At 55.6% G+C, this 23,452-nt stretch overlaps 8 protein-coding genes across 8 annotated transcripts; 5 read left to right on the top strand and 3 right to left on the bottom strand.

Moving 5' to 3' along the window:
* Window positions 1–5,256: 5,256 nt before the first annotated feature.
* Window positions 5,257–5,493, top strand: GLRG_04314 (uncharacterized protein; the record flags this gene model as incomplete). The annotated part of the gene is made up of 1 exon (XM_008094999.1): window positions 5,257–5,493. The coding sequence occupies one exon, from the start codon at window positions 5,257–5,259 to the stop codon at window positions 5,491–5,493; it is 237 nt and encodes a 78-aa protein (XP_008093190.1).
* Window positions 5,494–6,721: 1,228 nt separating this feature from the next.
* On the top strand, window positions 6,722–8,269 carry GLRG_04315 (uncharacterized protein; the record flags this gene model as incomplete). The annotated part of the gene is made up of 1 exon (XM_008095000.1): window positions 6,722–8,269. The coding sequence occupies one exon, from the start codon at window positions 6,722–6,724 to the stop codon at window positions 8,267–8,269; it is 1,548 nt and encodes a 515-aa protein (XP_008093191.1).
* A 716-nt stretch (window positions 8,270–8,985) lies between these two features.
* On the bottom strand, window positions 8,986–9,704 carry GLRG_04316 (multiprotein bridging factor 1; the record flags this gene model as incomplete). Its single annotated transcript, XM_008095001.1, has 2 exons — window positions 8,986–9,291; window positions 9,549–9,704. 2 exons carry the CDS (start codon window positions 9,702–9,704, stop codon window positions 8,986–8,988), a joined length of 462 nt encoding a protein of 153 aa, XP_008093192.1.
* Window positions 9,705–10,991: 1,287 nt separating this feature from the next.
* GLRG_04317 (uncharacterized protein) lies at window positions 10,992–12,976 on the top strand (the record flags this gene model as incomplete). Its single annotated transcript, XM_008095002.1, has 2 exons — window positions 10,992–11,567; window positions 11,624–12,976. 2 exons carry the CDS (start codon window positions 10,992–10,994, stop codon window positions 12,974–12,976), a joined length of 1,929 nt encoding a protein of 642 aa, XP_008093193.1.
* Window positions 12,977–15,245: 2,269 nt separating this feature from the next.
* On the top strand, window positions 15,246–15,916 carry GLRG_04318 (glutathione-dependent formaldehyde-activating enzyme; the record flags this gene model as incomplete). Its single annotated transcript, XM_008095003.1, has 3 exons — window positions 15,246–15,366; window positions 15,495–15,703; window positions 15,836–15,916. The coding sequence occupies 3 exons, from the start codon at window positions 15,246–15,248 to the stop codon at window positions 15,914–15,916; spliced, it is 411 nt and encodes a 136-aa protein (XP_008093194.1).
* A 598-nt stretch (window positions 15,917–16,514) lies between these two features.
* On the bottom strand, window positions 16,515–17,358 carry GLRG_04319 (uncharacterized protein; the record flags this gene model as incomplete). Its single annotated transcript, XM_008095004.1, has 2 exons — window positions 16,515–17,063; window positions 17,116–17,358. 2 exons carry the CDS (start codon window positions 17,356–17,358, stop codon window positions 16,515–16,517), a joined length of 792 nt encoding a protein of 263 aa, XP_008093195.1.
* A 1,968-nt stretch (window positions 17,359–19,326) lies between these two features.
* Window positions 19,327–20,708, top strand: GLRG_04320 (fasciclin domain-containing protein; the record flags this gene model as incomplete). Its single annotated transcript, XM_008095005.1, has 4 exons — window positions 19,327–19,961; window positions 20,014–20,226; window positions 20,282–20,428; window positions 20,489–20,708. 4 exons carry the CDS (start codon window positions 19,327–19,329, stop codon window positions 20,706–20,708), a joined length of 1,215 nt encoding a protein of 404 aa, XP_008093196.1.
* A 602-nt stretch (window positions 20,709–21,310) lies between these two features.
* On the bottom strand, window positions 21,311–22,261 carry GLRG_04321 (F-box domain-containing protein; the record flags this gene model as incomplete). The annotated part of the gene is made up of 1 exon (XM_008095006.1): window positions 21,311–22,261. One exon carries the CDS (start codon window positions 22,259–22,261, stop codon window positions 21,311–21,313), a length of 951 nt encoding a protein of 316 aa, XP_008093197.1.
* Between the last annotated feature and the right edge of the window lie 1,191 nt (window positions 22,262–23,452).

Raw genomic sequence — 23,452 nt, forward strand, 5'->3', positions numbered from 1 at the left:
GGGTAAGTCAAACCCGCCAGTAAACTAATTTTTTTTTCTTGGTTCCCCGAAAAAGGCCGGCGCTGTCGACCCATCTTATCTCGTCCAAACTCTGATTGCAGCCGGTGGTTGCATCCTTGGGCAGGCATGCCGGTGCCCCCGTCGACGAATCGGGGCGGCGGCGGTAGGAACCGGTCACACCAGAACCGTCCAGTGTTTCCAAGTCATTCCAAAACCGGGATGACTCGAAGGCTATGGGACGTCCCTGGGATGGATCACGTCTACCCGCTTGCAGAGGGCTCCTCTCGTTGATGACCTCAACAAGTTGCTCAGAGGTCTGCACCGTCTGATCAGGGCACCGGAGAAGATGTATCAACTTCCGGTGTGCTCAATACAAATCCAAGGCCCGGCCAGCAACGCGTTGTTTGCAGATCACAACAAACACAGTTTCAGCAACTCGGACTCCCAACAGTTTCCATTGGCTGCATACTGCCGTTGTGGCACAGGTACACAGGAGCCAGAGCTCACGCGAGCATTGCGACCATCTGCACAATGTATGGCTCGTCATCGAAATGCAACGCTAGACTGGAAAGGACTCCGGAGGTGAGAAAGGTATATCGTAATGGCACTTTGACTCTTTTTTTTTTTCTTTTTTCTTTTCTGTCTTTTTTGTCTCGAACGCCGAGGTGCTTCAAGCTGGCAAACCTTATCGCGCTCAGACTGTTCTTGATATCCGGAACGTCTTTAGTTCCAAGCATCTGTTCGCCCAAGGCCGCCGCCAGTCGGCCGGAACTTGACTCAACTACATGTGGGGGACATTTCGGCATACAAACCAAACCATGAAGTGGAATCCAGGGTCTAAGCAGACATATCCGCAAGAGTCCTAAGGAAAAGTCGATATCGTTGGCTTGATGATACCATACACAGGCAGGAGGCTTTGCCGGCTCCCAGGAGGAAAGGCATGCCGTGACGCAATCGTGGCGGGATACGAAGAGCTGCGGGTGCATATTCGAGCTGTGGAATAGGATGGAATGAGGAGCCGGGGCGCGGCGCCATGTAGGGTGGACGGACATGCGGGGAACGAGAGTATCTGTATGTAACAAGGTCGTCAGCTCCCCGTAGCGAGCAGGTCAATGGGTGCTTCATGACAGGCCGCCATAGATTGGACGAAACGAAGGAGCCAATGAAGAGCCATGCAGCTGTATCACCGCCCTTGCAGATGGGAATTGTCATTGAGGGAGGGCTGGGGGACGCCGGATAGTCGCCGGACCGCAGACACGACATGGCCAGTCAGCTATCGAGGGTTAAAAAAAGAGTTGCACACAACAAATCGGTCCGGGGGAGCTGCAGCTCTTGGGCGGCAAGACTCAGTGGAAAGTGTGATGGAGGAGTATCGTACACAATCCATACTTGTCACGTCGATCCCACTCGCCCAAGCGTAGCGCCAGCGGTAGGCCGAGGCCGGCAGGCTAAAGTGAAGGCGACTGAGTCGCATCCAGGTGCGTCCAAGTCTCGGTGACACAAATAATCCGGGAAAGCCAGAGACTCTGATTGTCATACCGGATTTGGGGCTCACGGAGTGGAGGGAGAATGCAGGGACAAGAGGGCGGCCCCGCCATGACAGTTGGCACGGAGGGTGGAATGAAGCCTTGGATCGAGGCAGAAAGAGCCACCACGGTCTAGTCGTACCGGGACTTGAAGGGGCACAGGCCAGACCAGACCAGACCAGACCATGGCGGGAGACACAAGTCCAGTCACAGGAGGCTACTACTACTATTTACGTCGTCCGTGTCAATAGTGAAGCCATATACGAGGTGGCTGCTTGGTTGCACGACGTGGGCTTGAGGAAGAAAATGACAAACCCCACGGATTGTCCGGCATCGTTGATGAACGAGGCTGCTGGGCTGCGTAAGCAATGGGTGCGCCACGTCTCGAGGTTCCCTGATTTCGCATCACTTTCCAGCCAGTATCCCCCCCTAGGCGCTGGCTCGGAGGCAAGTGGTTTTATGCTGGGTAATGATGTTCCCGTCCCCAAAAAGACCAATGGCCACATTACGAGGCAACAGAGGGTGTGTAGACTGCACTTCGAGCATCGTTCCAGGCCTAGGCCGCCTCGTGGCTTATGTACCAGTCCAGTCGATGAGTCCTGCCCGTGTCACTCAGCTAGGTAGGTAGGTATCCCCAGAGTTTGAGTTTGGGGAATGCAGGAAGTTGGGGAGGGGGTTCCTTACTTTGGGGGTGCTTCTCCGCAAACCGTAAGAAAACCCCACATTCCCCTTATTACCGGTAGGCACGTAGTTTACGTACTATGTATCCGTACGGATACGGAGTACTATTACCTACCTACTATGGTGCCTGGAAAGTGGGGCCAGACAACAAGATTTCAACACCCTCCCTCCTTCCGTGTCTTCTCCGTTCCTATCAAGCAGAGTCATTTCATCACATCACGTCCAGACGGATCCGACGACCCGGCGCCCCGACTTGCCATCGGAAAGGGGACGATGGTACGGATACAGCATAAACGAAAGAGAGAAATATCATGGGCTTACCTACCTGGGTTTCATACTGCGCAACCCCATCGCTTCCAGGAATACCAACCGACACTCCATGGCCATTGGAGGATATTCTGTCTCCCCCTCGTCGCTTCTGTGGTCAGACAGGGGTGGCTGAAACTAGCCTGTACCTACTTCATACTGTGTATTGCCGGGCCCTTTTGGGGACTTTGGATGCTTGACACTGCCGATCCTTGAGTTCTCTCTAGGTATTTCGTCTTTGATCGTGGCCAATGTGGAGGAGGACGAGGAGAGGAAAAGGATTGGACACGCAGCCGGCCGGCGCGCCATGAGAGTTGGGATGCATCTTTGCTCTAGACCGTGGAAAGGAGACCTGAGAGCATTAGCGCTTGAGGCAAACAGCACGGCTCTCTTTCTCTCTCTCTCTCTCTCTCTCTCTCTCTCTCTCGCTCGATTTCACGTCCCGCCAAGGTAGCCAAGTACGTACCTACGTCGGGAAATAAAGAAGGTACAAGTTCCGACTTCCGGTGGATGGAATGACCTTGGACAGATCAGACGGACTCTCGGAGAAGGCGTCCTTCTTCGCCTTACCTTTCGTTAGGCTAGCAAGTCCCCCAACGCATGCTCCAGGCTGTCGTGGGGTTGATTTGTGCTTGCATAAACAAGGAAAATCCGCGGGCCACACAAACCAATGGCAACAGGAAGGCCGTCACGACATCACCGGCATGATCCAGGGCGAATGGCGGTGAGAATGGCGTGCAAGATGCTGGCACAGTCGTCGACGTCGTCGTCCAGTGGCTGGTGTATAGGTACAAGCACGGTGCAATGCTGCCGCCTTCTGTGCGTGCGTGCTGTACCCCAACTCGCCGAAACCTCTGCAGAAACAATTCCGTTTCCCCGACCAGCTCATCTCTATATCTGAGATGTACGTCGGTGCGGATGTGCTGGCTGTCTGCCTCCTGGAATCCTTGGCTGAGAACCATCCCCTACGTATCTGTAAACGTCCGGGGGGGTGGAGACAGGGACATACCGGCAGAAACCCAGACCGGTCTCCCTTTGGCTTCCATTGTTTTCTCTCGTGTGCCCTGTATCGCCCAAGAGAGATACGATTTGTTCCCATTTCCCCTATAATCACGCCCTCTTACACCGAAACCTGGCCGGTTCTCCTCTCAATGGGGCAATGCGGTCATGATCCTGGCAAGGGCATACCTAGGCACCACAGATATCCACCCCGGCTGTCATGGAACATTCCTCCCCTTCCAGCGCCCAGTGAAAGCCGGGGGATCATCTTTGCCGACTGGGGGCTTGTTTGGGGCCGGCCAACAAAAACAGATGGCTTGCGGGCCGCGGCAAACCAGGACAGACTGGACGCGGCATGCATGGCATGTTGTTGCCTTTGGGCTAGCTGACATGCCTAAAATCGAGAATGAGAACGAACGAAAATAAAAATAAAAATAGTACGGGGTAGGAAACAAGTACACTTTTGTTTTATTAGAGATGCAGCGTATCAACCCCCCCCCCCCCAGAAGGCTTAGTACCGTACCACGGGAGAGCACTCGGCTGGCTGGCCTGAAAAGCAAGCAGTGGTTAATAAAATCCCATCATTGCCACTGAGACAGTCATCTTGCGCATCCGTCCTGACACACGCCAGCCAGCTCTGTCCTGCTCAGACCCATCGCCCCCCGGTGCATCTCCCATCTTATACATCGCCTTAGATTGCGACATTGCACATCTCAAGCCTCGCGCGTGCCAGCTCCGCAGGCCAAATGAAAGACAGTCTTGTACCACATACGAATACCTACATGTGCCCGTTGCCTCATCAAGCTTGTCTCGTCTCCCTCTGAGCCCGTTCGAACGCCTGGTCCACTTCCCCTCCTCTTCTTCATGTCTGTCTTGTAAGCCCCGTTATAATCCCAGGTCAAGACCATAGGTATTACTTCTCCCCGGGATATGAGGGCATCCGGCTGTTTCTGATCCCTGCCCTGTACAAGTCGCATCCTCTCTTTCCTCCTCTCTTCTCCTCTTCGCCCCAGACTTTTCTAATCAGTGTCTTTGCTCATCTCCCTTTTTCGTTCCTACCCCTGATTTTCCCCCCACGCTTTTACCCCGGGCTACTGCAACCTTACCCGTACCTTGCCTCGATTCGCACCTGCCCATAGCCTACACTCTCGACCGCTCGCTTGGGTCTTTTCTTTCTTTATTTATTTCCCCCCTTCTTCCCCCAAGCATTCCATCACCCTTGCCGTGTTTGCGTACCGACTTGATCGGCCCTGGGTGTCTACGATACAAGGAAGGAATTGTGAAATCTCTGTTACGGATCGCGCACAAACGCCCACGCCCACGCCCACGCCCACGCCCACCCCCGTCACACCCTTTTGCTCCTGGCCCTGTCCTCCTCTCTGCCTACCTACCTACCTACCTACCTCCCTCTGTGCCACTGCTTCGAGCCTCCCGACTTAAATACTCCGTCGCCTGCACTCCCACCCTGACGAGCCACTCCCACCCCATCTACTGCTCCCATCCACAGCTCCCATCCACAGTTCTAAAGCTCCGCTCTACCTGGTCTATATCGACATCACTTCAATCGCAAGATTCTCCATCTACCCGTAGGCTTTACAAACCCCCGTCACTTCCCCAGACTTGTCCATAGGACCCAATCTTCCCGGTACGTCAATCCCGTCAACCATCTACGGTGTCGTCGAGGCGTTGCGTCTCTGACACTACGTGGTAGCTCTTCATAGTCCGCAACCACAACATCCCCAAAATGCCTGCAAGCCAGATTGCTTCGCCCATGCCAATTCCTCCCCAGCGGAGGAATTTGCGTCTGATGACGGGCCATGATCTCTACAACAGTCTCAACGCAAGTCTCGCCTCAACCACCCACCGCCCAGTGACGCCCGTTCGTATGATCCGCGAGAACGACTACAGCGTACCCGCCCCTCCACCACCAAGCCCAGTCTCTTTCGCTGCGGAACACTGGCAGTCATCGATCCGCCGCTAGACTGCCTCAGCCAGGTCTACGACCAATGAGCAATATGCCCTATGTTTGACACATACGGGTCTCTTCACTTGTACAATCAGCATACGGACTATCATGGGAGCAAAGGGCAAAATGGGATACAGGGAAAAAAGTCATTCGAATCGCGAACGGTGTTTCCGTTCAAGAACAGGGCAGGCAACAACGTTGGGTTTTTTTTTTCTTTGGTCTGCACATGGTATTGGCAACAAAAACCGAAAACTGGTGTTAGCTAGGGACGAGGAGCATCTACGGATTGCTCGTAATTCTATGATTGCATTCGCGCTTATCAAGGAGAATTGTCTTCCAATCATGAAATGACATTGATATCAATAACCGTTCCACTACTTCACCGGCTTTGAATGTGATATCGACTTACCAAGGTACGTCTTCAAGGCGGTCCCCTCCTAGGGTCGCACAGGTACACGAAGATAGCAACATTGTTAGAAAAACCCAGTATGACTATCCCGTCCAATACTCAACGGAATATGATGTCGAGTTACGTGGTTCCGAGGAGGGTGTTCGCCGGGAAAAGGGCCGTCCCATGTCTGGCATGAAGTGGATCGAACAGAACAGGTGTGAAGCGAGCATAGACAGGTAGGTGGACGAGCCTCCAAACAGTGATTTGAATGCGGCTGGCAAAATTGGACTGCAACGTCAAGTACTCCGTACAGACTTTCCTTCTTCTTTATTGTCACCCCTTGTTTCTCGCTGGGCCGCTCTGTGTGCCTCTCCACATTCAGGTAGGTACCTAGGGTAGTGTCGTGCTTTCCGTTCGTTGCACGTTGAAAAAAAGTAAGGAAGAAGAAGAAAAAAGAAAAAGAAAAAAGGAGGATGCTGGCGGGTTGCCCCGTCGCGGGTGCATGGACCCGCGCAACCGACGTGCCCCACCCACTTAACGCGACTTCCATTGTGTATTGCTATCGAAAAACGCGTCGGTCGCGGACGTGGAGTCTGCGACCCCTGACCAGGCGCGTTGCTAGCGGTCGTTGCTCCATCATCTCGGCTCCCCACTCCCCTTCCAATATACAAAACCTCTTCACACTTCCTCGCGACTTCCCATCACTTTACACTACTCCTTCTACACCAATTGAGACTTTCATAACGCTTGCCATATATCCTGCGCTTTGTGGCTTCATCTTGAACCTTCTGTCGACCGGCATTTCGCGTCTTATACCCACCGAGACGTTCAGCAGTAACACATCTCGACGCAATGGCTCGTGCAGCTTCCCGTCGGCAGGTCAAGCCCGATCCCTCGCCGGCGATCAACCTCATCGGCAAGTACGGCCGACTTTCCAAGACGCAGCCTGTTCCCGAGGACAGTTCTGTGAAGAAGGCCTTCTATATCGAACTAGCCAGCTCTCGCCCAGTTACGACTGTGGAAGTTACGACGGAGATCAAGATCGAACCCAGCCCCGAGAGGGCCATTCCTCCCACGCCAAGCTCCTCTAGAAAGCGCAAGGTCAGATCCATTGAAGACGAAACCCCCGCTAGGCAAACCAGGAACAACGTCCTGTCGCCTGAGGTTCTGAAGCGTCAGCGACTCTGCAAGGATGAGCCTGCTCCTGTCATCGAGGAGCCCGCGTCGGCAACAACCACCCTCTCACCCCGGAACACATCATCTACTCTTGCCGACACCCGCCGAAAGTCACGCAAGTCGGACGTCATATCCCAAGCAAAGTCCGAGGTCCGCAAGGCCAACCAAAAGGTCAAGCGGTCGAGGAACCACGATGCATCCGCCAAGCCGGAGGTCAAGGAGGAGACGACCAGAAAGCAATTGCCAGCTGAGCTCCTTGAGCTTCTCGGCCTCCAGCGGGCGATTCTGAAGACCGTCTCCCTTCAACTGGTGCACCAAAACAACAACACACCCCTCGACATCAGCAGCATTACACCGCACGTCGCCCGCACCTGGGGCAAGCGTAGGGTCACAGTCGACGACATCCGAACATGTATAGCAATCCAGGACGCGAATCCTGCCGGCCGGGAAGACGGATTCATGGGCTCCCCCTTCATAGTGACGGACTACGGGCGCGGCAAGCTCTGCCTCGAGATGGACCCGACCAAGAACACCAGCCACATCGACGAGGATCAGCTGTGCAGGCAGTTCGAGGAGAACCTGCACATCATGTGCGCCCAGCGAGCCACGGATGAGATGTCCGACCTGGACCTATGCTTCGAGAGCTTGACCTTTGACGACCTCCCCAAGTCCGACATCACCGTCCGCCATACCGCCATCTCCCAAAACCCCGTGTTCGCCAAAGGCCAGCGTGCCCTGGGCGCGCTCAAGGACGGCATCCTGCAGAAGAAGCAACAGAAGGAGGCACAGGTGGCGGCCACGAAATGCCCGGCTCTCAAACCCGACGGTACCAAGATGAGTCTTCTCGACAGGCTGCGCGCCAAGGAAGAGGCCAACGCCCACATCCAGCTGCCCAGCGGTCCCGAGCTTGCGAGGCAGCGAGCACTGGCGCGTGCCGTTGACATTGCTGCCATCATCTCGATGCTCGTGTCTTCGTCGAACGTGGCCGGCCAGCCGGTTATGTCGTTTACGATGCTCGTTCTGCAGCAGAAGCTAAAGGATTCCGTGCGGGTGCCGATGCCCGTGGAAGAAGGTATCCAGACGGTGCATCTGCTCGCCAACGAGGTTGCACCTGAGTGGTTGAGAATAGCCAGCGTAGGCGGCAAGGAGCACGTCGTCGTCCAGACAAGACGGAAGCCGTACGATACGGAGCTCGCCGCGCGGGTGAATAGACTCTCTGTATAGAGGGACGGGGATAATAATTGTGCGGGAGATGGAAGAGCTTTTCATTTTTGTCTTTTGAACGGATGGATGCATGGTATGGTGTACCATGGCGTGGTTTTTTCGGATATGGAGTTTGGAAGATACCACGGAAGAAGAGGAAGTGTAGGCAGGCGCTCGGTTCTTCGGGAGTGTGTCTGTTGGTCCATGTCCAGCGGCCTGCCAATTCATGAGTCAGATGAGTAAGTCACTGGTTTGGATATCCCAAATGCTGAGAAACACCCCGTACACCCATACAAAGACACACACACATATATAGACAAAACACTGCGGACGGGACGCAGATAATGGAATTCGCGTAATCGTCAGCTTTGCAGTGCCGACTCATCTATTGTGCTGTAAAACGTCTAGGAACCGTAACCATCGTCGAGAGCCCATCTCTCGAGACATTTCTGTCCAGCCTTGGTGTTTCTCAGTCTTGTTCGTGTGCTATGCAACCAACCGGGTCATAAATCAAGACCTTTTTCGACCTTCCAAAGACCAGACTCCCAGCGAAAGGAAGAGTTAGGGATTCTATGGGCGAGAGCTGCGAGCGCTCAACCTCGCAGGGTTTCCCTCCCCCTCCGAAACCCCCCGTCCGACCTTCCTCCTCCCATAACATTCACCACCATTTGGGTTTCGACACAACAAGGGCGAGAGGGTCAGCAATCTCCGTCGTGGGAGACCAGGACTCCACCCGCTCATTTCTTCTTGGCGAACCGGGGGGCACCGATGTCATTGCCGCGCAGCTTGACGTTGAGGACGCGCTCCATGGCGGCGAGGATCTTCTGGTCGGGGGCGGCGGAGCCGCGCTCGAACTCGGCGACGACGGACTGGGTGGTGTTGCACTTGGTGGCGAGGTCCTTCTGGGTCATCTTGGGCTCCATCTTCTGGCGCGTCTGGGAGATGGCGTCGCCGACCTGCTTGCCGACCGTGTTGGGCTTGATGATGTCGTCGGAGCGGTCGACCTTGGTCAGGCGCTGGCCCTCGACACCGGGCTTGGTGGCCTGAAAAACGGGGAAGGAGGATTGTCAGTTCACTGGCTTCTCTCTTCTGCATTTGTCTCTCTCTCATTTTAAGGGCCGGGAGGGGAGCTAGAGTGAGGCTGTTCCGGTCGTTGCTCCCCTCCCCCGTCGTCAATGTAGGAAGAGTGGGGAATGGAGGGGTGAAGGGACAGGCCATGATGTCAAGCATGGTCGGGTACGTAAGGTAAGGGCAACTGCCAAAGACGGTTGGTCTTTGGGAAATGGGGGGAATCACGTACAGCATTGCCGGCGGCGTACTTCTTCTCAGTTGCAATGACGGAACCACTGCGCTGGGCGGCGTTGAGAGCGCTCTTTCCCTTGATGACAGTTTCTCTCTGCGAAGCTCCGCCGCGGGCCTTGGAGCCGATCTTGGTGGCGGTGTCCCAGTCATCCATGGTTGGCAATATGTATGTGATGGGTGGTGAAGAGGATATGCAAGTTGCTGAGCCTGTCGATTGGCAAGGTGAGAGAAGAAGGGGCGTGCTGTTCCTTTCTCTTGTTGTTCGGTGGTGGTGGTGGTGGTGATCGTGGTTGTCAAAGTGGAAGTTGCGCAAAAGAGGGTTCCGTTGCGTCAGTTTTTGGGGGTCCTTGTTCGGGCTCTTTGTGTGGCTGGTGTGGCAGAGAGAATTGGTGGATTTGTGGGCTTTTGAGGACAGGCTGGTCGGCAATAAGTATTGTAGAAGGCGATGGAAGGACGAAAATGCTTGGTGGGGGATGGGAGAAGGGGGACTGAGTCAACCGGCGTCGCGGACGTAAGAGGGTGGCACATCCCTGCACGAGCCTAACGCCGCAGCAGGAGGAGCAGGAGAAGCTGCCCCGGCGCAAAGCAAGAAGGGGATTTGGCGGGGTGCCTCTGTTCAGCTTGGCGAGGCTTTCTCCCTTCCGAGCCCTCAGCTGTTCTTCTTACACTAGGTATGGCTTCTGCTGACGTTTTCTATCTTTTGCCCGGCTGCGCCACATCCACGTATAGAAAGCGGCTGCGGCGCAGAGAGACCGAGGCCCCTCAAGGTTACAGTCGCCGGGTCAGTCCGCTAAAACCCGGGCAGGCCTCCAGTGACCAGAGTGCCGTCTCCCCTCACTCACCGCTAGGCCGGATCGCCTTCGCTCTTGTCTGTTTGGGACTTGTAGATTTGCGTATTACTTGCCATGTTCCTCTATGGTGAAGGACTTTGTTGGCCCCGATTAAGCTTCTGTTGTGTGCAACTTTCTCTCCGGAAGCCCTCCCATCAACCGGCATGGCATGTACATCGTACATAGTAGTGTAGTCAAACCCGCACTAAAACATCCCCCCAAGGGCCGTCTCGTAGATGACTAAGCTCGCGGATCGGACCTGGGACCAGCGCAGTCTTGATCTCATCGAGACACGCTCACCAGCCCCACAACCAGCCCTTCCTCTACCGAGCCATCCCCCAATCTGGCAAGCAGGAAACACCCAGCCAAGCTTCATGACCCTTGACGGGAACTACTTGATGTTCTTCAAGAAAAAAGAAGGAGGATTAATAAGAAAGAAAAAAACGCTCCAGCTGGTTTGTAATGTTCACGGTGTGGTGACCAAGACATGACTTCGTCGCCGTAAGGACCGCACCCACTGAACGGCATCTCGCGCCGTACCCCGTCCGGCACATCACCCTCTCCCAACCGGCCCGTCGCCGTGACGGTTCACCGTCATACCACAGCCCGCAATGTCTGCCGCCAACTTGAGCCTCCGGCCCTTGACCTTGTTGGTAGGCTTCGCTTACTACTCTCTCCTCGGTGGCCGTCTCGATACTGTCCTTCTCATCCTCTTCTCGGCCCTTCGCAACAGACACGCCCTCGCGGATCTCGTCTCAGGCTACGTCGACACGCACACCCTGCGCCACCAGCTCCTCCTCCTCCTCCCGGGCTTCATTCTCGGCTTCGTCGTCGTCCAGGTCTGCCGCTTCTTCCTGGGGCTCGCGGCGGGTACGCGAGACGCCGCGAAATGGACGACGCCTGTGAGACCGCTGCTGATCCCCTGTACGACGACGCACCGCCGGACATTCCCGGAGAAGCACGCCTTTGAGTACTCGTACCTCGTCGTGGGCATCCCCGTCGGCTGGAGTGGCACCTACGCCGGCATGGTCTCGAGCGATGTCCAGGCGCCCGGCTGGACGTCGTTGTTCTCCGTGTCGCCGCAGCCCGGCAAGGGGTGGTTTGATGTCGACCCCGCGGATTATCTCGACCGAGGCAATGGGCATCTCGGGCTCAGGGGAAAGCTGGATGCGTATCTCGAATCACAGGTATGTTGAGGGCACCCTCGCTCGGCAGTGAGGGACGGACGGCTAACACGGCCAAGGGCGCCGATCCGGCGCAGTATCCTGGCGCCTATCTCGTCACTGCGGCCAGGTTTATGGGGTATCACTTCAATCCGGTCTCCTTTTGGTACCTCTACTCCAAAGACAAGGAGCTGGCGGCCATGATCCTCGAGGTGAACAACACCTTTGGTGAGCGCAGGATGTACTTCCTCACCACTGACGCTCTCCCGTCAGAGCAGCGCCTCAAGAGAGGCGACGACACCGGGGAAGGCGTCTCAGAGCCCGACTCCACAGGAGACCAAGAGTCTAACGGCAAAAGGCCCACGGTGAGACTGACCAAGCAATGGCCAAAGGACTTCCACGTCTCCCCCTTCAACTCGCGCAAGGGCGCCTACTCCCTCTCGGCAACCGACTTCTTCGGCCCCGGTGCTCGCGGGGCCTGCGTCCTCGACAACACAATCACTCTCAAGTCCTCAAAAGACCACCCCAAGCTCGTTGCCCGCCTCTTCAACTCGGGCCCCGCCATCGACCCGGGCTCCATGTCCGCCCCCCAGAAGCTCGCCTTCCTGTGCCGCTGGTGGTGGGTCGGCTTCTTGACGTTCCCCCGCATCGTCAAGGAGGCCGGCGTCCTCTTCTTCGGCAGGAGGCTGCACGTATGGTACCGGCCGGAGCCGCTGAAGGAGAGCATGGGCCGTCGGGCCGACGCGACGGAGAGCCGGCTCGAGCCCATCTTCCGAGCCTACCTGCGCCACCTCGTCAAGCAGTCCGCGGCCGCCGTCGCCGTCAGGTACATACCCGCCGGCATGGACTCGGCCGGCCCCGAGGTGATGCAGTCCCCGGCCGCGAAGAAGAGCCCCAAACGCGCCGAGGAGCTCGACTTCAAGGTCCTCACGCCGGCGTTCTACGCCCGCTTCGTGCACTACGCCCACGATCTCGAGGCCGTGTGCTGCGAGTTCCAGGACAACTCCACGATATGGATCTCGCGGCCGGACCTCCTCCCGAAGCTCATCCTCAAGAAGCCCACGCCGCCCCTCAAGACGACCAACGTGGTCGACTTTGTCTGCTTCCGAGCCATCCGGGCCCTGCGCCGGAGGCCGGAACGCATCGAGCGGCCACTCACCTCCGCCGGGTCGCCGGGTGAAGGCCAGCGGGATGGCGGCGGCGGCGTGCAAAAGGTGGATATCCGCGACTTTCGCATCTCGTCCATGGATGGCTTCATCCTCAGGCACCCTGAGGCGCAGATGCGGAGCGTCTACCGGTCGCTCGTGCTGCGGGTGTTCCTCGCCGACCGCCTGGCACTGGGGAGCGTGGAGCTGCTGGGCTTGCAGCACCTTATCGTGCGTGCGGGCGTCGCTTGGGCCCTGTCGTCGTTGGTCGCTCCGTTGGTGAGATGATGAAGAGGAACAGTCAGTCTACTTAGTCAGCGTCATATACTTGCACACTACGCGCTTGCCTGCGCTCCCTGGGCCCGGCAGTCGTGTTGTATAGGTAGACGAAGATGTTAGATTCAATACCCTGTAGGCGATATCTCATAGACTATTAACGAAACGGACGGCGTTCGTCAAACAGCGATCCGGAACCCCCAACCGATCTTGGCCCCGATGCGCGCTTGCGGTGATCAAACATGCAAACCTGACAGCGTAACAAAAATGTCTTCCGTGGTTCTCCTTCACTGGAGGGAGGGAAAGGCTATCTTGTCAGCGGAGAATGCAAAGAGGGGGGCGGCAGATAAAGATAGCTCGCAGTACCCGCCGTCAGCAGAGAAGACCCAGGAGGGGATACGACATCCAATTACACTGACTAGCCGGGCGGACGATGCCAATGGACCACGTTTGTTAGGTGGGGCTCCCATGCAACGCAAACGCCTCCCCGCGGCGGGGGGTGGGGGACGGATATGGTATTTGAAATCTCCAATCCTCTCTACACTAGATACACGCGCGCACGCGCAGCAATTGGTGGGGTTGTATTCGATTACTTCGCGGGAGAGGCGGTGACGCTGACTCCGCATCTCTTGCATGCTGTACCTCACCTGGACGGGGCTTACCTGGCGAGAGCTCGTCTCTACCGGCCTTTCCCGCGTGTTCCGGGCCTTGACAATGGCAATATCAATGATTTCTGTACTTAGCTACCAAGCTAGGACGGCAGATGCTGCCCGCTTCCCCACCCTATTTCCCAAAAAATACAAATAGCGTGTTTCCAGGGAGTCTAGCACCTAGGTAAGGTCAAAAGGCCCCTCCCAAACAAAAAAAAACCAGGGCGGGCCTGCGCCGCAACTTGGTGGCGGGTTTATTTACTCGATTGGCAGATTTGCAAAGCTGCTTGCCGGGCCGCTTGCCTAAGCATCCGGCCAACAAGCTTATGGGCCATCCAGCCAGGGGGGGGGCCGGGATGGGCCCGCTCACCCAGCCTGAGCTCGACTCGAGGTGCCGGGGAGCTGTAGCGGCACTAACGCGGTCCTGCATCGAATTCCAAATCGTCCCATCTCTAGCGGCGGGGTGGGGGGGGGCTGCATCAAGCACACTGACAAGTGTTTCTCGTAGTCTAGTTCTGTCTCGTCCAGCAGGCCACCGCTTCCATCAAACAAGACAATTCAGCATTCCCATCTCATCTGATGTAGAAGAAGCCAGAATGACAAATTGGCCCCGATATGTCCATGATGAGCTTTGCCCGAGTGACCTGATCGTGGTGGCATTGGCGTTGAGCGAGCCAAGCACTTGGTTTGATCTCCCTCCGCTCAACCTCCCACTGTACCCTCCCGCGGGGTTGACGGTTCCAGTTCGAGACACAACCAGCCAATCCTCGCCTCGGCTGGGAATATTCGTGCCGCAGCTTGCACCAAGGACACTGTGAGCGTGTCCGAAGAAACCGCTAAGGGGGAGATCCGGAGCTGCCTCGTGCTCGACCCCCAAGAAAGCAAGCTTGCACCCGCCGATCCAGCTCAAGTGCCGTGAACAAGGATATGCTGCCATCGCAGGCCATGGACCCAAGGATCGCCGTGCTGGCCGCAGTGTGACAGAAACATATCCCGGATATGGTGCCCAGAGCTGTTCCAACAAGTTCCATGTTCCAACTTCGGGTGGCCTCGAGGCCCTTCTTGGGCTTCGATCCTGCAGGCGCCGCCGCAGTTGCTTGAGTGTGAGGGGGGGTGGGGGATGGGCGCCCTTCGAAGCTTTGTAGAAAGCTCCCGAGGCGCATATAAAGAACCCCGTCGTCCCTCGTCCGTTCAGTCGTTTTTCTAACGAATCGTTCCTCAAGGAAAACACACGTCAAACGCCATTCCATTCTTAAAGACTCTTTTCGGCAGCTAGAGTTCTTTCGGTCGCAAGCCAGTGAAGCCACGCCCTGTCGGAAACTTGCACCCCACGGTTTCGGCAATTCTCCCCGCTCCACCAATTTGACTCCAAGGGTGTGTCTTGTGAGTGACGTCGTCAGAAGTATGTCAGCGCATTAGGATGCTAAAACTCGGGGGTGGCATCAGATACCCCGCGCGCTTCTCCCGGCACAACAAAAGCAGCCCGTTCCCATCCGTCGTTGCGAATCTGTGTCGTCTGTGTCGAAAGCTCGCTGCACTGCATTTATCTGTTAACAATCCACGTACAAACACACATCTTCTCGAATCCACGAAGACGCAAAGTAATCTTTTTGTTCCAAACTCGATCCAATATGCCTCTCACCGGACACTGCCTCTGCAAGGCCGTCACCTACAAGGTCGACGTCGATGCCCCGCTCATTACCGGCTATGATCACTGCGACGATTGCCAACGCCAGACTGGTTCAACATACTGTAAGTGTGCTTTGTCCATCCTTTCCCCCCTTCTTCTTCCGTCAATTGAGACGGCTGTCGCAATTCGACTCGTGGATGCGGAAGTCCGGAACTCAAAATCGGATTGCTCGCTGACCTCGTTAATGAAGCCCTCGTCGCTGTTGTCCCCAAGGACAAGCTAACCATCAACGGTCCCACCAAGAGCTGGGCTGGAAAGGGCTCCTCGGGCAAGGCCGTCCACCGCATCTTCTGCTCCGAGTGTGGCTCCCCGATCGCTCATGATCCCGATGCGGCTCCCGAGATTATCGCTCTCAAGGCCGGCACCCTCGACACCGAGATCAAGAAGAACCTGAAGCCTGTAAGTTGCACCGTACCTGTTGCCGAGAGTTGCCGGCTGCAACCAAGCCTCCGATTGCTGAGTGCTGGTTTGGCCGGAATCTTCGAATTTGCCATACGAATGAGGCGGTCGAAACTAACGGGTCGTCGGCAGGATACCGAGATCTGGACCGTTGGCAAGCTGCCGTTCTGCCAGGAGAAGCTGGCCAAGCCTTTCGAGCACATGCCTCAGTAAATTTGGCCACACGGGTCAAGCAACAAAAAGATTGAATGTTAGGTGGAACGAAATACCCCAGATGCAGAACAGGAGGGCTCGGGATCCATGATATATGTATACTGCACTGGAGGGGCCGGCCTAGGATGGGCCATGTATGGGGAGTTGCCGACGTGGTGGGCTGCCGTGAGAACCTGGAGGGTTATGAAGCCGAGCACCCAATCCAGACCACATTGACCCACGCCCATCGTTACCCAAGTGAGTGCACTAACTTGTTTCAGACACAATTTTGGGAAACACCTTCTCAACATGAAATACCTAAATTAAACCAGCTCCTTCGAGTTGGCCCCAAGCATGTTCCTTTCAAACACCTGAGCAGCGCTGCTGGCCTGCCCCACACAAGCCAACGTTGTTTATCACTACATCGTTATGGCAAACTCGTCCATCACCACCCTGAAGGCCAGAGCGAACACTACGTTGGGCAAGAAGAAGCACACTTTCTTTGCATTATTCATTACTTCTTGATACGCCAATTCATCTCAGCCGTGCTCGTCAGTCCCAACCCAATACAGTGCGCCTTCAAGCTAGAACTCCTCCCGATGTGGAACACCGGATCAATTTACAAGCCCGCAAGCACTGCCAGACCGGCAGCACCCATCATAAGACCCCTTGCAGCGTAGTTCTGCACTGCGCCGTTGCCAGGCACGGACGTGGCTGTGGCCGCGTCGTTGGTAGCCGTGCCAGTGGTGGCAACGGTGGTGGTGGCACGAGTAGAGGGGCCGCGGCTCGTAGTGGCCGAGCCAGTCGCGATTGCCGTCGGGCCAGCAGTTGTTGCAGTTGCCTCTTGGCTGACGCCAGTAGCACTAGCAGCTTCACCGGTGATGCTGCCAGGACCCTGAACACCGCTAGCCGTGTAGTAAAGGGAGATGGCCGTGTTACTGGGAGCTTGGTCGCTCTTGACCGTGGCACCGGTGGTGACAGGGGTGGCAGCAACCTCGATGTTGGAGTAGACGACGGCATAAGCTGCGGTTGGTGTACCAGTGCAGAGAGCATTGGAGGCAGACGAGAGAACGCCTCTGTAGAAAGCCAAGTCTCGCTCGCTGCGAAGGCCGTGGACGAACAGGCATCGCTCGCAAGCCAACTTCTCGGCGAAGAAGGAGCCGCCGCACTGGTTGCTGTTAGTCAATGATATCCCACTTTGCAAGACTGTCTGTACTCACCATGCATTGTGCATGTGCCTCAAAGTGGATGGGGTCGGTGCCATTGGGCTTGCAGGCGACCTCAATGTTTTCAATCTGGACGCAAGGGGGGAGCTGGCCACCCGAGCTAGTCGCGGGCTTGCAAACAGCATCTTGGTAGGGACTGCTGTTCTGACGAGAGCCCAGGAGTGCCGGGACGGACCAGGCCTGGGCGGTAGAGGGCAGCATGGCCGCGAGGCCAGTGATGAGGGTTGTCTGTCTCATTTTGGTGCCGTTGGATCTTAACGAGCTTGAAAGAGAAGAAGTGGTATGGTGATTAGAGGAATGAAGGAGAAGCTATTGAAAGGGAGCAATGGATGTCAAGAGTCCAAAAAATTGGTATCGATTTGTTGGTGTAAGTGGAATGGCAACAAACGTGCAAAGTTGATGATGCGTGCTGTGTAGTTGGATGATGGGAGAAAAAACAGAAATGGACGAGGACGAAAGGCGGGAGAAAAAGGGCAAGGAGATTGTCTGACGATGGACTCATGCCAAGGGAAGTAAGTGGGCGCTGCGATGCGTGGTACCTACCCAATCTGACCAAAGGCGCATTCGTACCTTACCTCAAATTCCCCATCCACCTTGCCTACCTCGTCTGTGCCCTAAATTGATGGCACTTCTGACAATAAGCCGGCGGAGGGGCAAGAGCGCGTAGATAACTAGGTAGGTACGATGGAGCCATCCTGGGACCAGGTCGGTAGGCGGAATGTCCACGGCGGTCCGTTCTTTCTCTCTCTCTTTCTCTTTCCCCTCCTCCTTCTTTCCTTTCTTTGTATTTTATGCGGGGCCTCTTGGAATGTATTTAGCCGTCACTGCCGTCAAAGACGCGTGCTTCCTTGGCTGGCATGTTGGCCAAAGTTGAAGGTCGCCAATCTGGGCCAGGGGAAAATTGGTAAAGCGCAGTTGGCACGAGTTGCATGCTGTAGACAGCAAGCAATACACCCCTGCCCATCGCGTCGTCGCTATCGCTTGCCTTTTTGCCCGTAGTGTGTGTGTGTTGTTGCTGGGTTCTACAGATTGTACATGGGTTGCGGTCAGCTGGCTCCTCCGGTTGGCTGTCTCTATGCACCCACCTGCTGTCATTTCACAGGGAAAACACAAAACCGGAAACCTCCAAGTCTGAATCGGCTCCGAGAAGGGATGCGCGGCCCGTTGTGCTACCTACCTAGGTGTCTTGGAATTGTCTTGGATACTGTTGTATCAACGGTTCTTATGGCACCTTTCTCTCCCTCCATGCAACAGACCTACATTGAGCTCTGTTAAACAACATTGTTGCCCCCAATTGCAGGGATTATTTAAGCTTGCTTCGTTGAGCAAGGTCTAGCCTGCCGTCACTGTAGTGTAAATCCCTCCAAATGTGGTAGCCTGCGCGCCGATCTGCTCAACTACAAGCACGTCTCACCTCAATCGTAAGCCTCCCTCGGTGCAGATGAGGCTCTGGAGGATACAGGCAAGCCGGTTTAACCTTCGTGTGGACTCTAACGGTGCATTATCTTGCATTCAGGACACAGTAGCAGAAAGAATAGGTAAAGTGCTGCGCTGCGTTTGTGGGGTCGTCGTCAACCGTGGCCGGATTCTACGTCTCTTCCCCCCGCTAACCTTCAGCCCTACTGGCGTGCTTTTGCCATGCCTACCTACATCAGTAGGTAATAAGCCATCAGCTAATGTCAATGCATACTGTACTCTGCTCAGACTGCTTCGGGTTGTACCCGGTACACTTCGTCACCGGCAACAAGTCTTGTACTAGATAGAGCATATATTCGCATGGCCTGCCTGACGCCGTCAGCAGCAATCGGCATGCCCAGTCAAGGGAAGGGCCTCTTACTGAAATCCCTCTTTCCGACTCGCGTCTACAAGTCAACTGTCTCTGTGGCGCCATCGCCATTCACTAGCCTTCCAGCGTAACACACCGATATCCCTAGCTTCCTTGTGCAGCCACAGGCTTGGCTTGACCCTGCATCCTGGCAAACAGCGCGAGGACAATAGAGCTGAGAAGCTGAAAGAAGGCAAATAAAGCCACCTGGAACACAGGTCTGCCATCAATAGTGGCTACTCGTGCGGCTGGCAGATACGGCGTATAATGGTTTGCAAGCTTTTAAAAAGGTGTCCCTTGCCCTTCTGGTGCGTCTCATCCAAACACAGGCAGCTTGCATTCTCAGTCTTACGCGATACCCCCAAGAATCCGAGGGAAACATGTACAGTTTACTACTGAAGCTCGCCTTGGCTGCTGTCGGCATCGCGCCGCTCGCTTTGGCCGGCAGTGATTCGATATCCCCACGCCAGCTTCAGCAAAGCCTCAGTAATGCACTATCGAAACATGCAGACTTTTCGGCTTTCAACCAAATCTTGAGCAACTACCCTGGAATCGTCGACAATGTCACAGCTGAGGCCGACAACAAGATCACACTTCTGGTGCCCACCAACAAGGCAATTGCCAACTTCCTCAAGCAATCCAATGCCAGCGACGTAAGCCAGATCCCCGTCGACCGGGTCTTGACCATTTTCAAATACCATACTCTGGAGGCCCCCATGACGGCTATTAACTTCAGCTCCTCAAGAGGTATCACAGTTCCCACGAAGCTCCAAGACTCGCTCTACAACCTGCGAAGCCCCGGGCCTGCTCTCATTAGCCGGTATGGCGCCGGGGCCCAAGGCCAGGTGCTCTATATTTCACGGGACACCATCAACCCTGCAAGGCTCCGAGTGAGGCAAGGGTCTTCTTCATCCAACGACAAGGTAGCAAACCTACGCGCTGGTCTGGGCCAAACCGCAGAGCTCACCACCATCGATGGCGAATGGGATGGCGGGTATCTCCAGTCCATTGATACGTAGGTGACATTAAGGGAGACTGTCCCAAGGCCGTGCTAAATCCTGTTTCAGTATTTTGGAGCCACCGAGGCCCTGCTCGACGACGATCAGGAAGCTCTCGGACTCGCTGACATCTCTTATGGGCGCATTGGAGAAGACCATGCTATGGAGGACGCTGGACGCCAAGCCAAACGTCACATGTCTGGGCCCAAGCACGGAAGCCTTCGACCAGGCTGGCAACCCGGAGAAGTCTCTTGGAGAGGCAGAGCTCAAGGGCGCTTTGCTGTAAGTTGTCGTTGGAATATCCGTGGTACACCCCAGATGAACTAACATCCGACAGCTTCCATACCCTGCCCCAAGTCGCCTACAGCAACTTCTTGGAGGACGGCCAGGAGTTTACCTCGCTGGCTAATATTACTGTACGAGTCACTGTGAAAGACGACGAGATCTGGTTCAACGACGCGAAAGTCATCAGTCCCAATGTTCTGTAAGCCAGCTCCCCTCGAAAACAAAAGCCCGGAATGTTGAGACTAACCAGTTGTCAAAGGACAAACAACGGACTTATTCACGTCTTGGACCGTGTTATGACCCCGAATGCTACCGGCCCATCGCCTTCGGACTCGCCTTCATCGACTGCTTCCCCAACAGGGTCGAGCACTACGAACCCCTCGTCTACGAACGCGGCGCCCATTTCCGGCAACCCTGTAACCGGTAGTATTCATGCCGCGGCTTTTATTGCCCTCATGGCTGGCGTGTTGCTCGTTTAGGCTCGGTCATGCCTGTCCGAGAGCTCGTGTCCGGTTTCAATAATGGAGTCCATGAGCAATAACAGAAGTGGTAGATGAGAAGGAAAATGAGACCGGCATCTGAGGGTGATATAGGGGAAAATAACGAATCACGATTTCGTTGCAGGCCTTCGTTAGGAGTACACGAACGAGGCTCGGACCAGCTTAGTCTCGGGACTCGAACATTGAGGACAGACTAATATAAATCAAAACAGAACACAGCGTTCTAATTGATGGATTCTCTTTGATTTCTTACTAAAACAAAATGAAGCTTTACCAATGAAGTGCACTCTCTGAAGTGAGGTCTTCAGAAAACAACCCCTTACTCTGCATGAACACTTAATGAGCGCGTTTCTCGGGAAAAGTAAGCAAGCAAACCTCAAGTACATCTGGTATGGTGAGGTTTATTGAAAAGCCTTGCTCCGGCTGAAGTACACGTCTTGGAACATGGTGGCATACTTTCCCCAAAGACACTCGATTCGGTCGATCCCCCTTTGCTGTCCTTTCCATGTTCAGCCCCCCCTTCGTCCATAACGTTAGGTTCATACCAGGTTGGCAGCCGGCCTGCTCCTGGGGCACGCCGATCAACCGTTCCGTTCAAAGTCAGCGCGGCTCGCGAATATCAACCTCATCGCCTCGTTGGACTCGTCGCTGCGCAACGGCCGTCGCCTCATCCGCCACGGGATCCGGTAGTCGGGAGGTCTGTCCCGCAGAGTGGCGCCGTGGACCCAGTGGGCCAGTTCCGGCGAGGACGGGACGGGGTGCCGCGGTCGCCTCGACAGCATGTGCAGAAGGGAGCGGTCCTTGTCCGGCCGACATGGGGCGGGGCGGTCGAAGTGGCTGCGCAGGATGTACGTCCTCGTGAGCTCGTCCACGACGGCGGGGTCGTCCCCGGGCCTGCTCTCGTAGTTGTCCCGGTGCTGGTTGTAGGCCCAGCGGAGGCGGTTCTTGCGGGCCTGGCCGACCGCTAGGGCGGCGGGGTGGGCGGCGAATATGAGAGACGACTCCTTGTACCAGAGGAGGATGCTCCAGAAGTGGATCCTCCGCAGGTTTGCGAAGGACGGGGACGCGGCGCGGAGGTGGGGGATGAAGAGGTCCGGGTGGGCGTCGATGTCGTTCCGGCGGCGGACTGTCGATAGCGAGAGCTCCTGGTTAGCCGCCTGCGGCAATGAAAGATGGGGCGGCGTAGCAGGTAGCCAGGAGGAGTAAGGAGTTTCCGGCGACGTGTACCGGGACGGGAAGATTCTGCCCCAGAGCCTGCGGCCTTCGTCGTAGCCCACGACGGCCAGAACGAGATTGTAGACAAAAGACAGGGGCACAGGGGTGGTCTCTCTGATGAGGGTCAGCGGGAGAGGGTCGGCCATGGCGCGGAGGGTTGATAGGAGATGCGGATGGAGGACGGCGTTGAACCGTTTCGATATGCGGCGGAGGTGCCAGAGGTTTATGTGCGAGACATGGGCAAATATGAGATCGAGTATCTCTGTCGGCATGCAGTTGAGGGCCGGAAGGGCTTCGGAGGGCACTGCGGAATCCATCCTGATGGATCGTCGACCTGATGATGGCTCTGTTTTGCATGAAGCGTTCAGATTTCACGATGGAGATGCCGATAGAAGATCCGAGGAAAAAAAACTTCTATCACCTCGTGTCCTATTTTCTAGGGTATTAGGATGGCAAAAGGACCTTCCAGTCTCTCAAGGTAGCCATCCATCGAACTGGTAGTCTTAAGAGTCACCATAGATGTCGGACACCTTCTCAGGGTGGTATCTCTGTCCAGGTATTGTACCAGCATCAGCATGTACACGGTTTGCAGAAACTCTAAGCTGCTCAGGAATCCATACAGGCTTGTGATAATGGTAGCGTGGTAAATTACAGAAGATTTGAAGAACAATTTTTCTCCTTTCCCTTTCCTTAGGTAGGTATGGATATACTCACTCATGAGCTTGGTGTCTGTGGCCGATCCAGCTGGGCACAGTCCGCCATGTCAACGAGGTTAATTATATGACTAATAATGGCATTCTGGCTTCCATGGAGTACAGTACCCGCATTTTAAACGCCCATTAAAGTTCGCGGACCTGAAAATCTTACAAGCATAGACTGCGAGTTGTGGGCAAGCTTCGACAAGGCCATGTAACCGGATGAAACCGAAGTGAATGCATTGGCTAACAAAACCACTAACACCACTCTTTACGAAGACCGGGTCCCCGAAAGAAGTTGGTTGTGCAAAAAGCCGCACACGGAGGGGGACCTCCTCCTCCTCCTCTGTGTAGGCTGGGAAACCGGATTTCCCCTATACCCGAGAAACTTCCCCGGGCGACGGATCTCCTGGCATGATGCGCTTCCCTAGTGGAATTGAACCCCCCACGCCAGGAACTAGCTAGCAAAAATCAGCGTCATACGTGGTCGCATCATATCTGGCGTCAGGGACTAAGGCCTGAATTGACAATCCCTTGTTCATTTACATGCCAGCTTTCTACGGAGTACAAGAACGCCCTTTCAAGATAGATGGATAGGAGCTCGCCAACGGTTTGCTGCCGGGTCGGAACACGTGGGCCGCATTGGGCTCGAGCCGGCCAATGAGGTAGGTAGCTGTAGATGTCTTGAACGGACTAATGCCGTTGGCTCTCACCATGTTGGCTAGCGTTTCAATCGATATCAATCCGAACTCTACTAGCTAGCGCGCTAGGTGCCAGCACATATTGCGTGCGAAAGCAGCGAGCAAGCACGTC

Source organism: Colletotrichum graminicola (assembly GCF_000149035.1).
Source record: "Colletotrichum graminicola M1.001 genomic scaffold supercont1.13, whole genome shotgun sequence".
NCBI classification, from domain to species: Eukaryota; Fungi; Ascomycota; class Sordariomycetes; order Glomerellales; family Glomerellaceae; genus Colletotrichum; species Colletotrichum graminicola.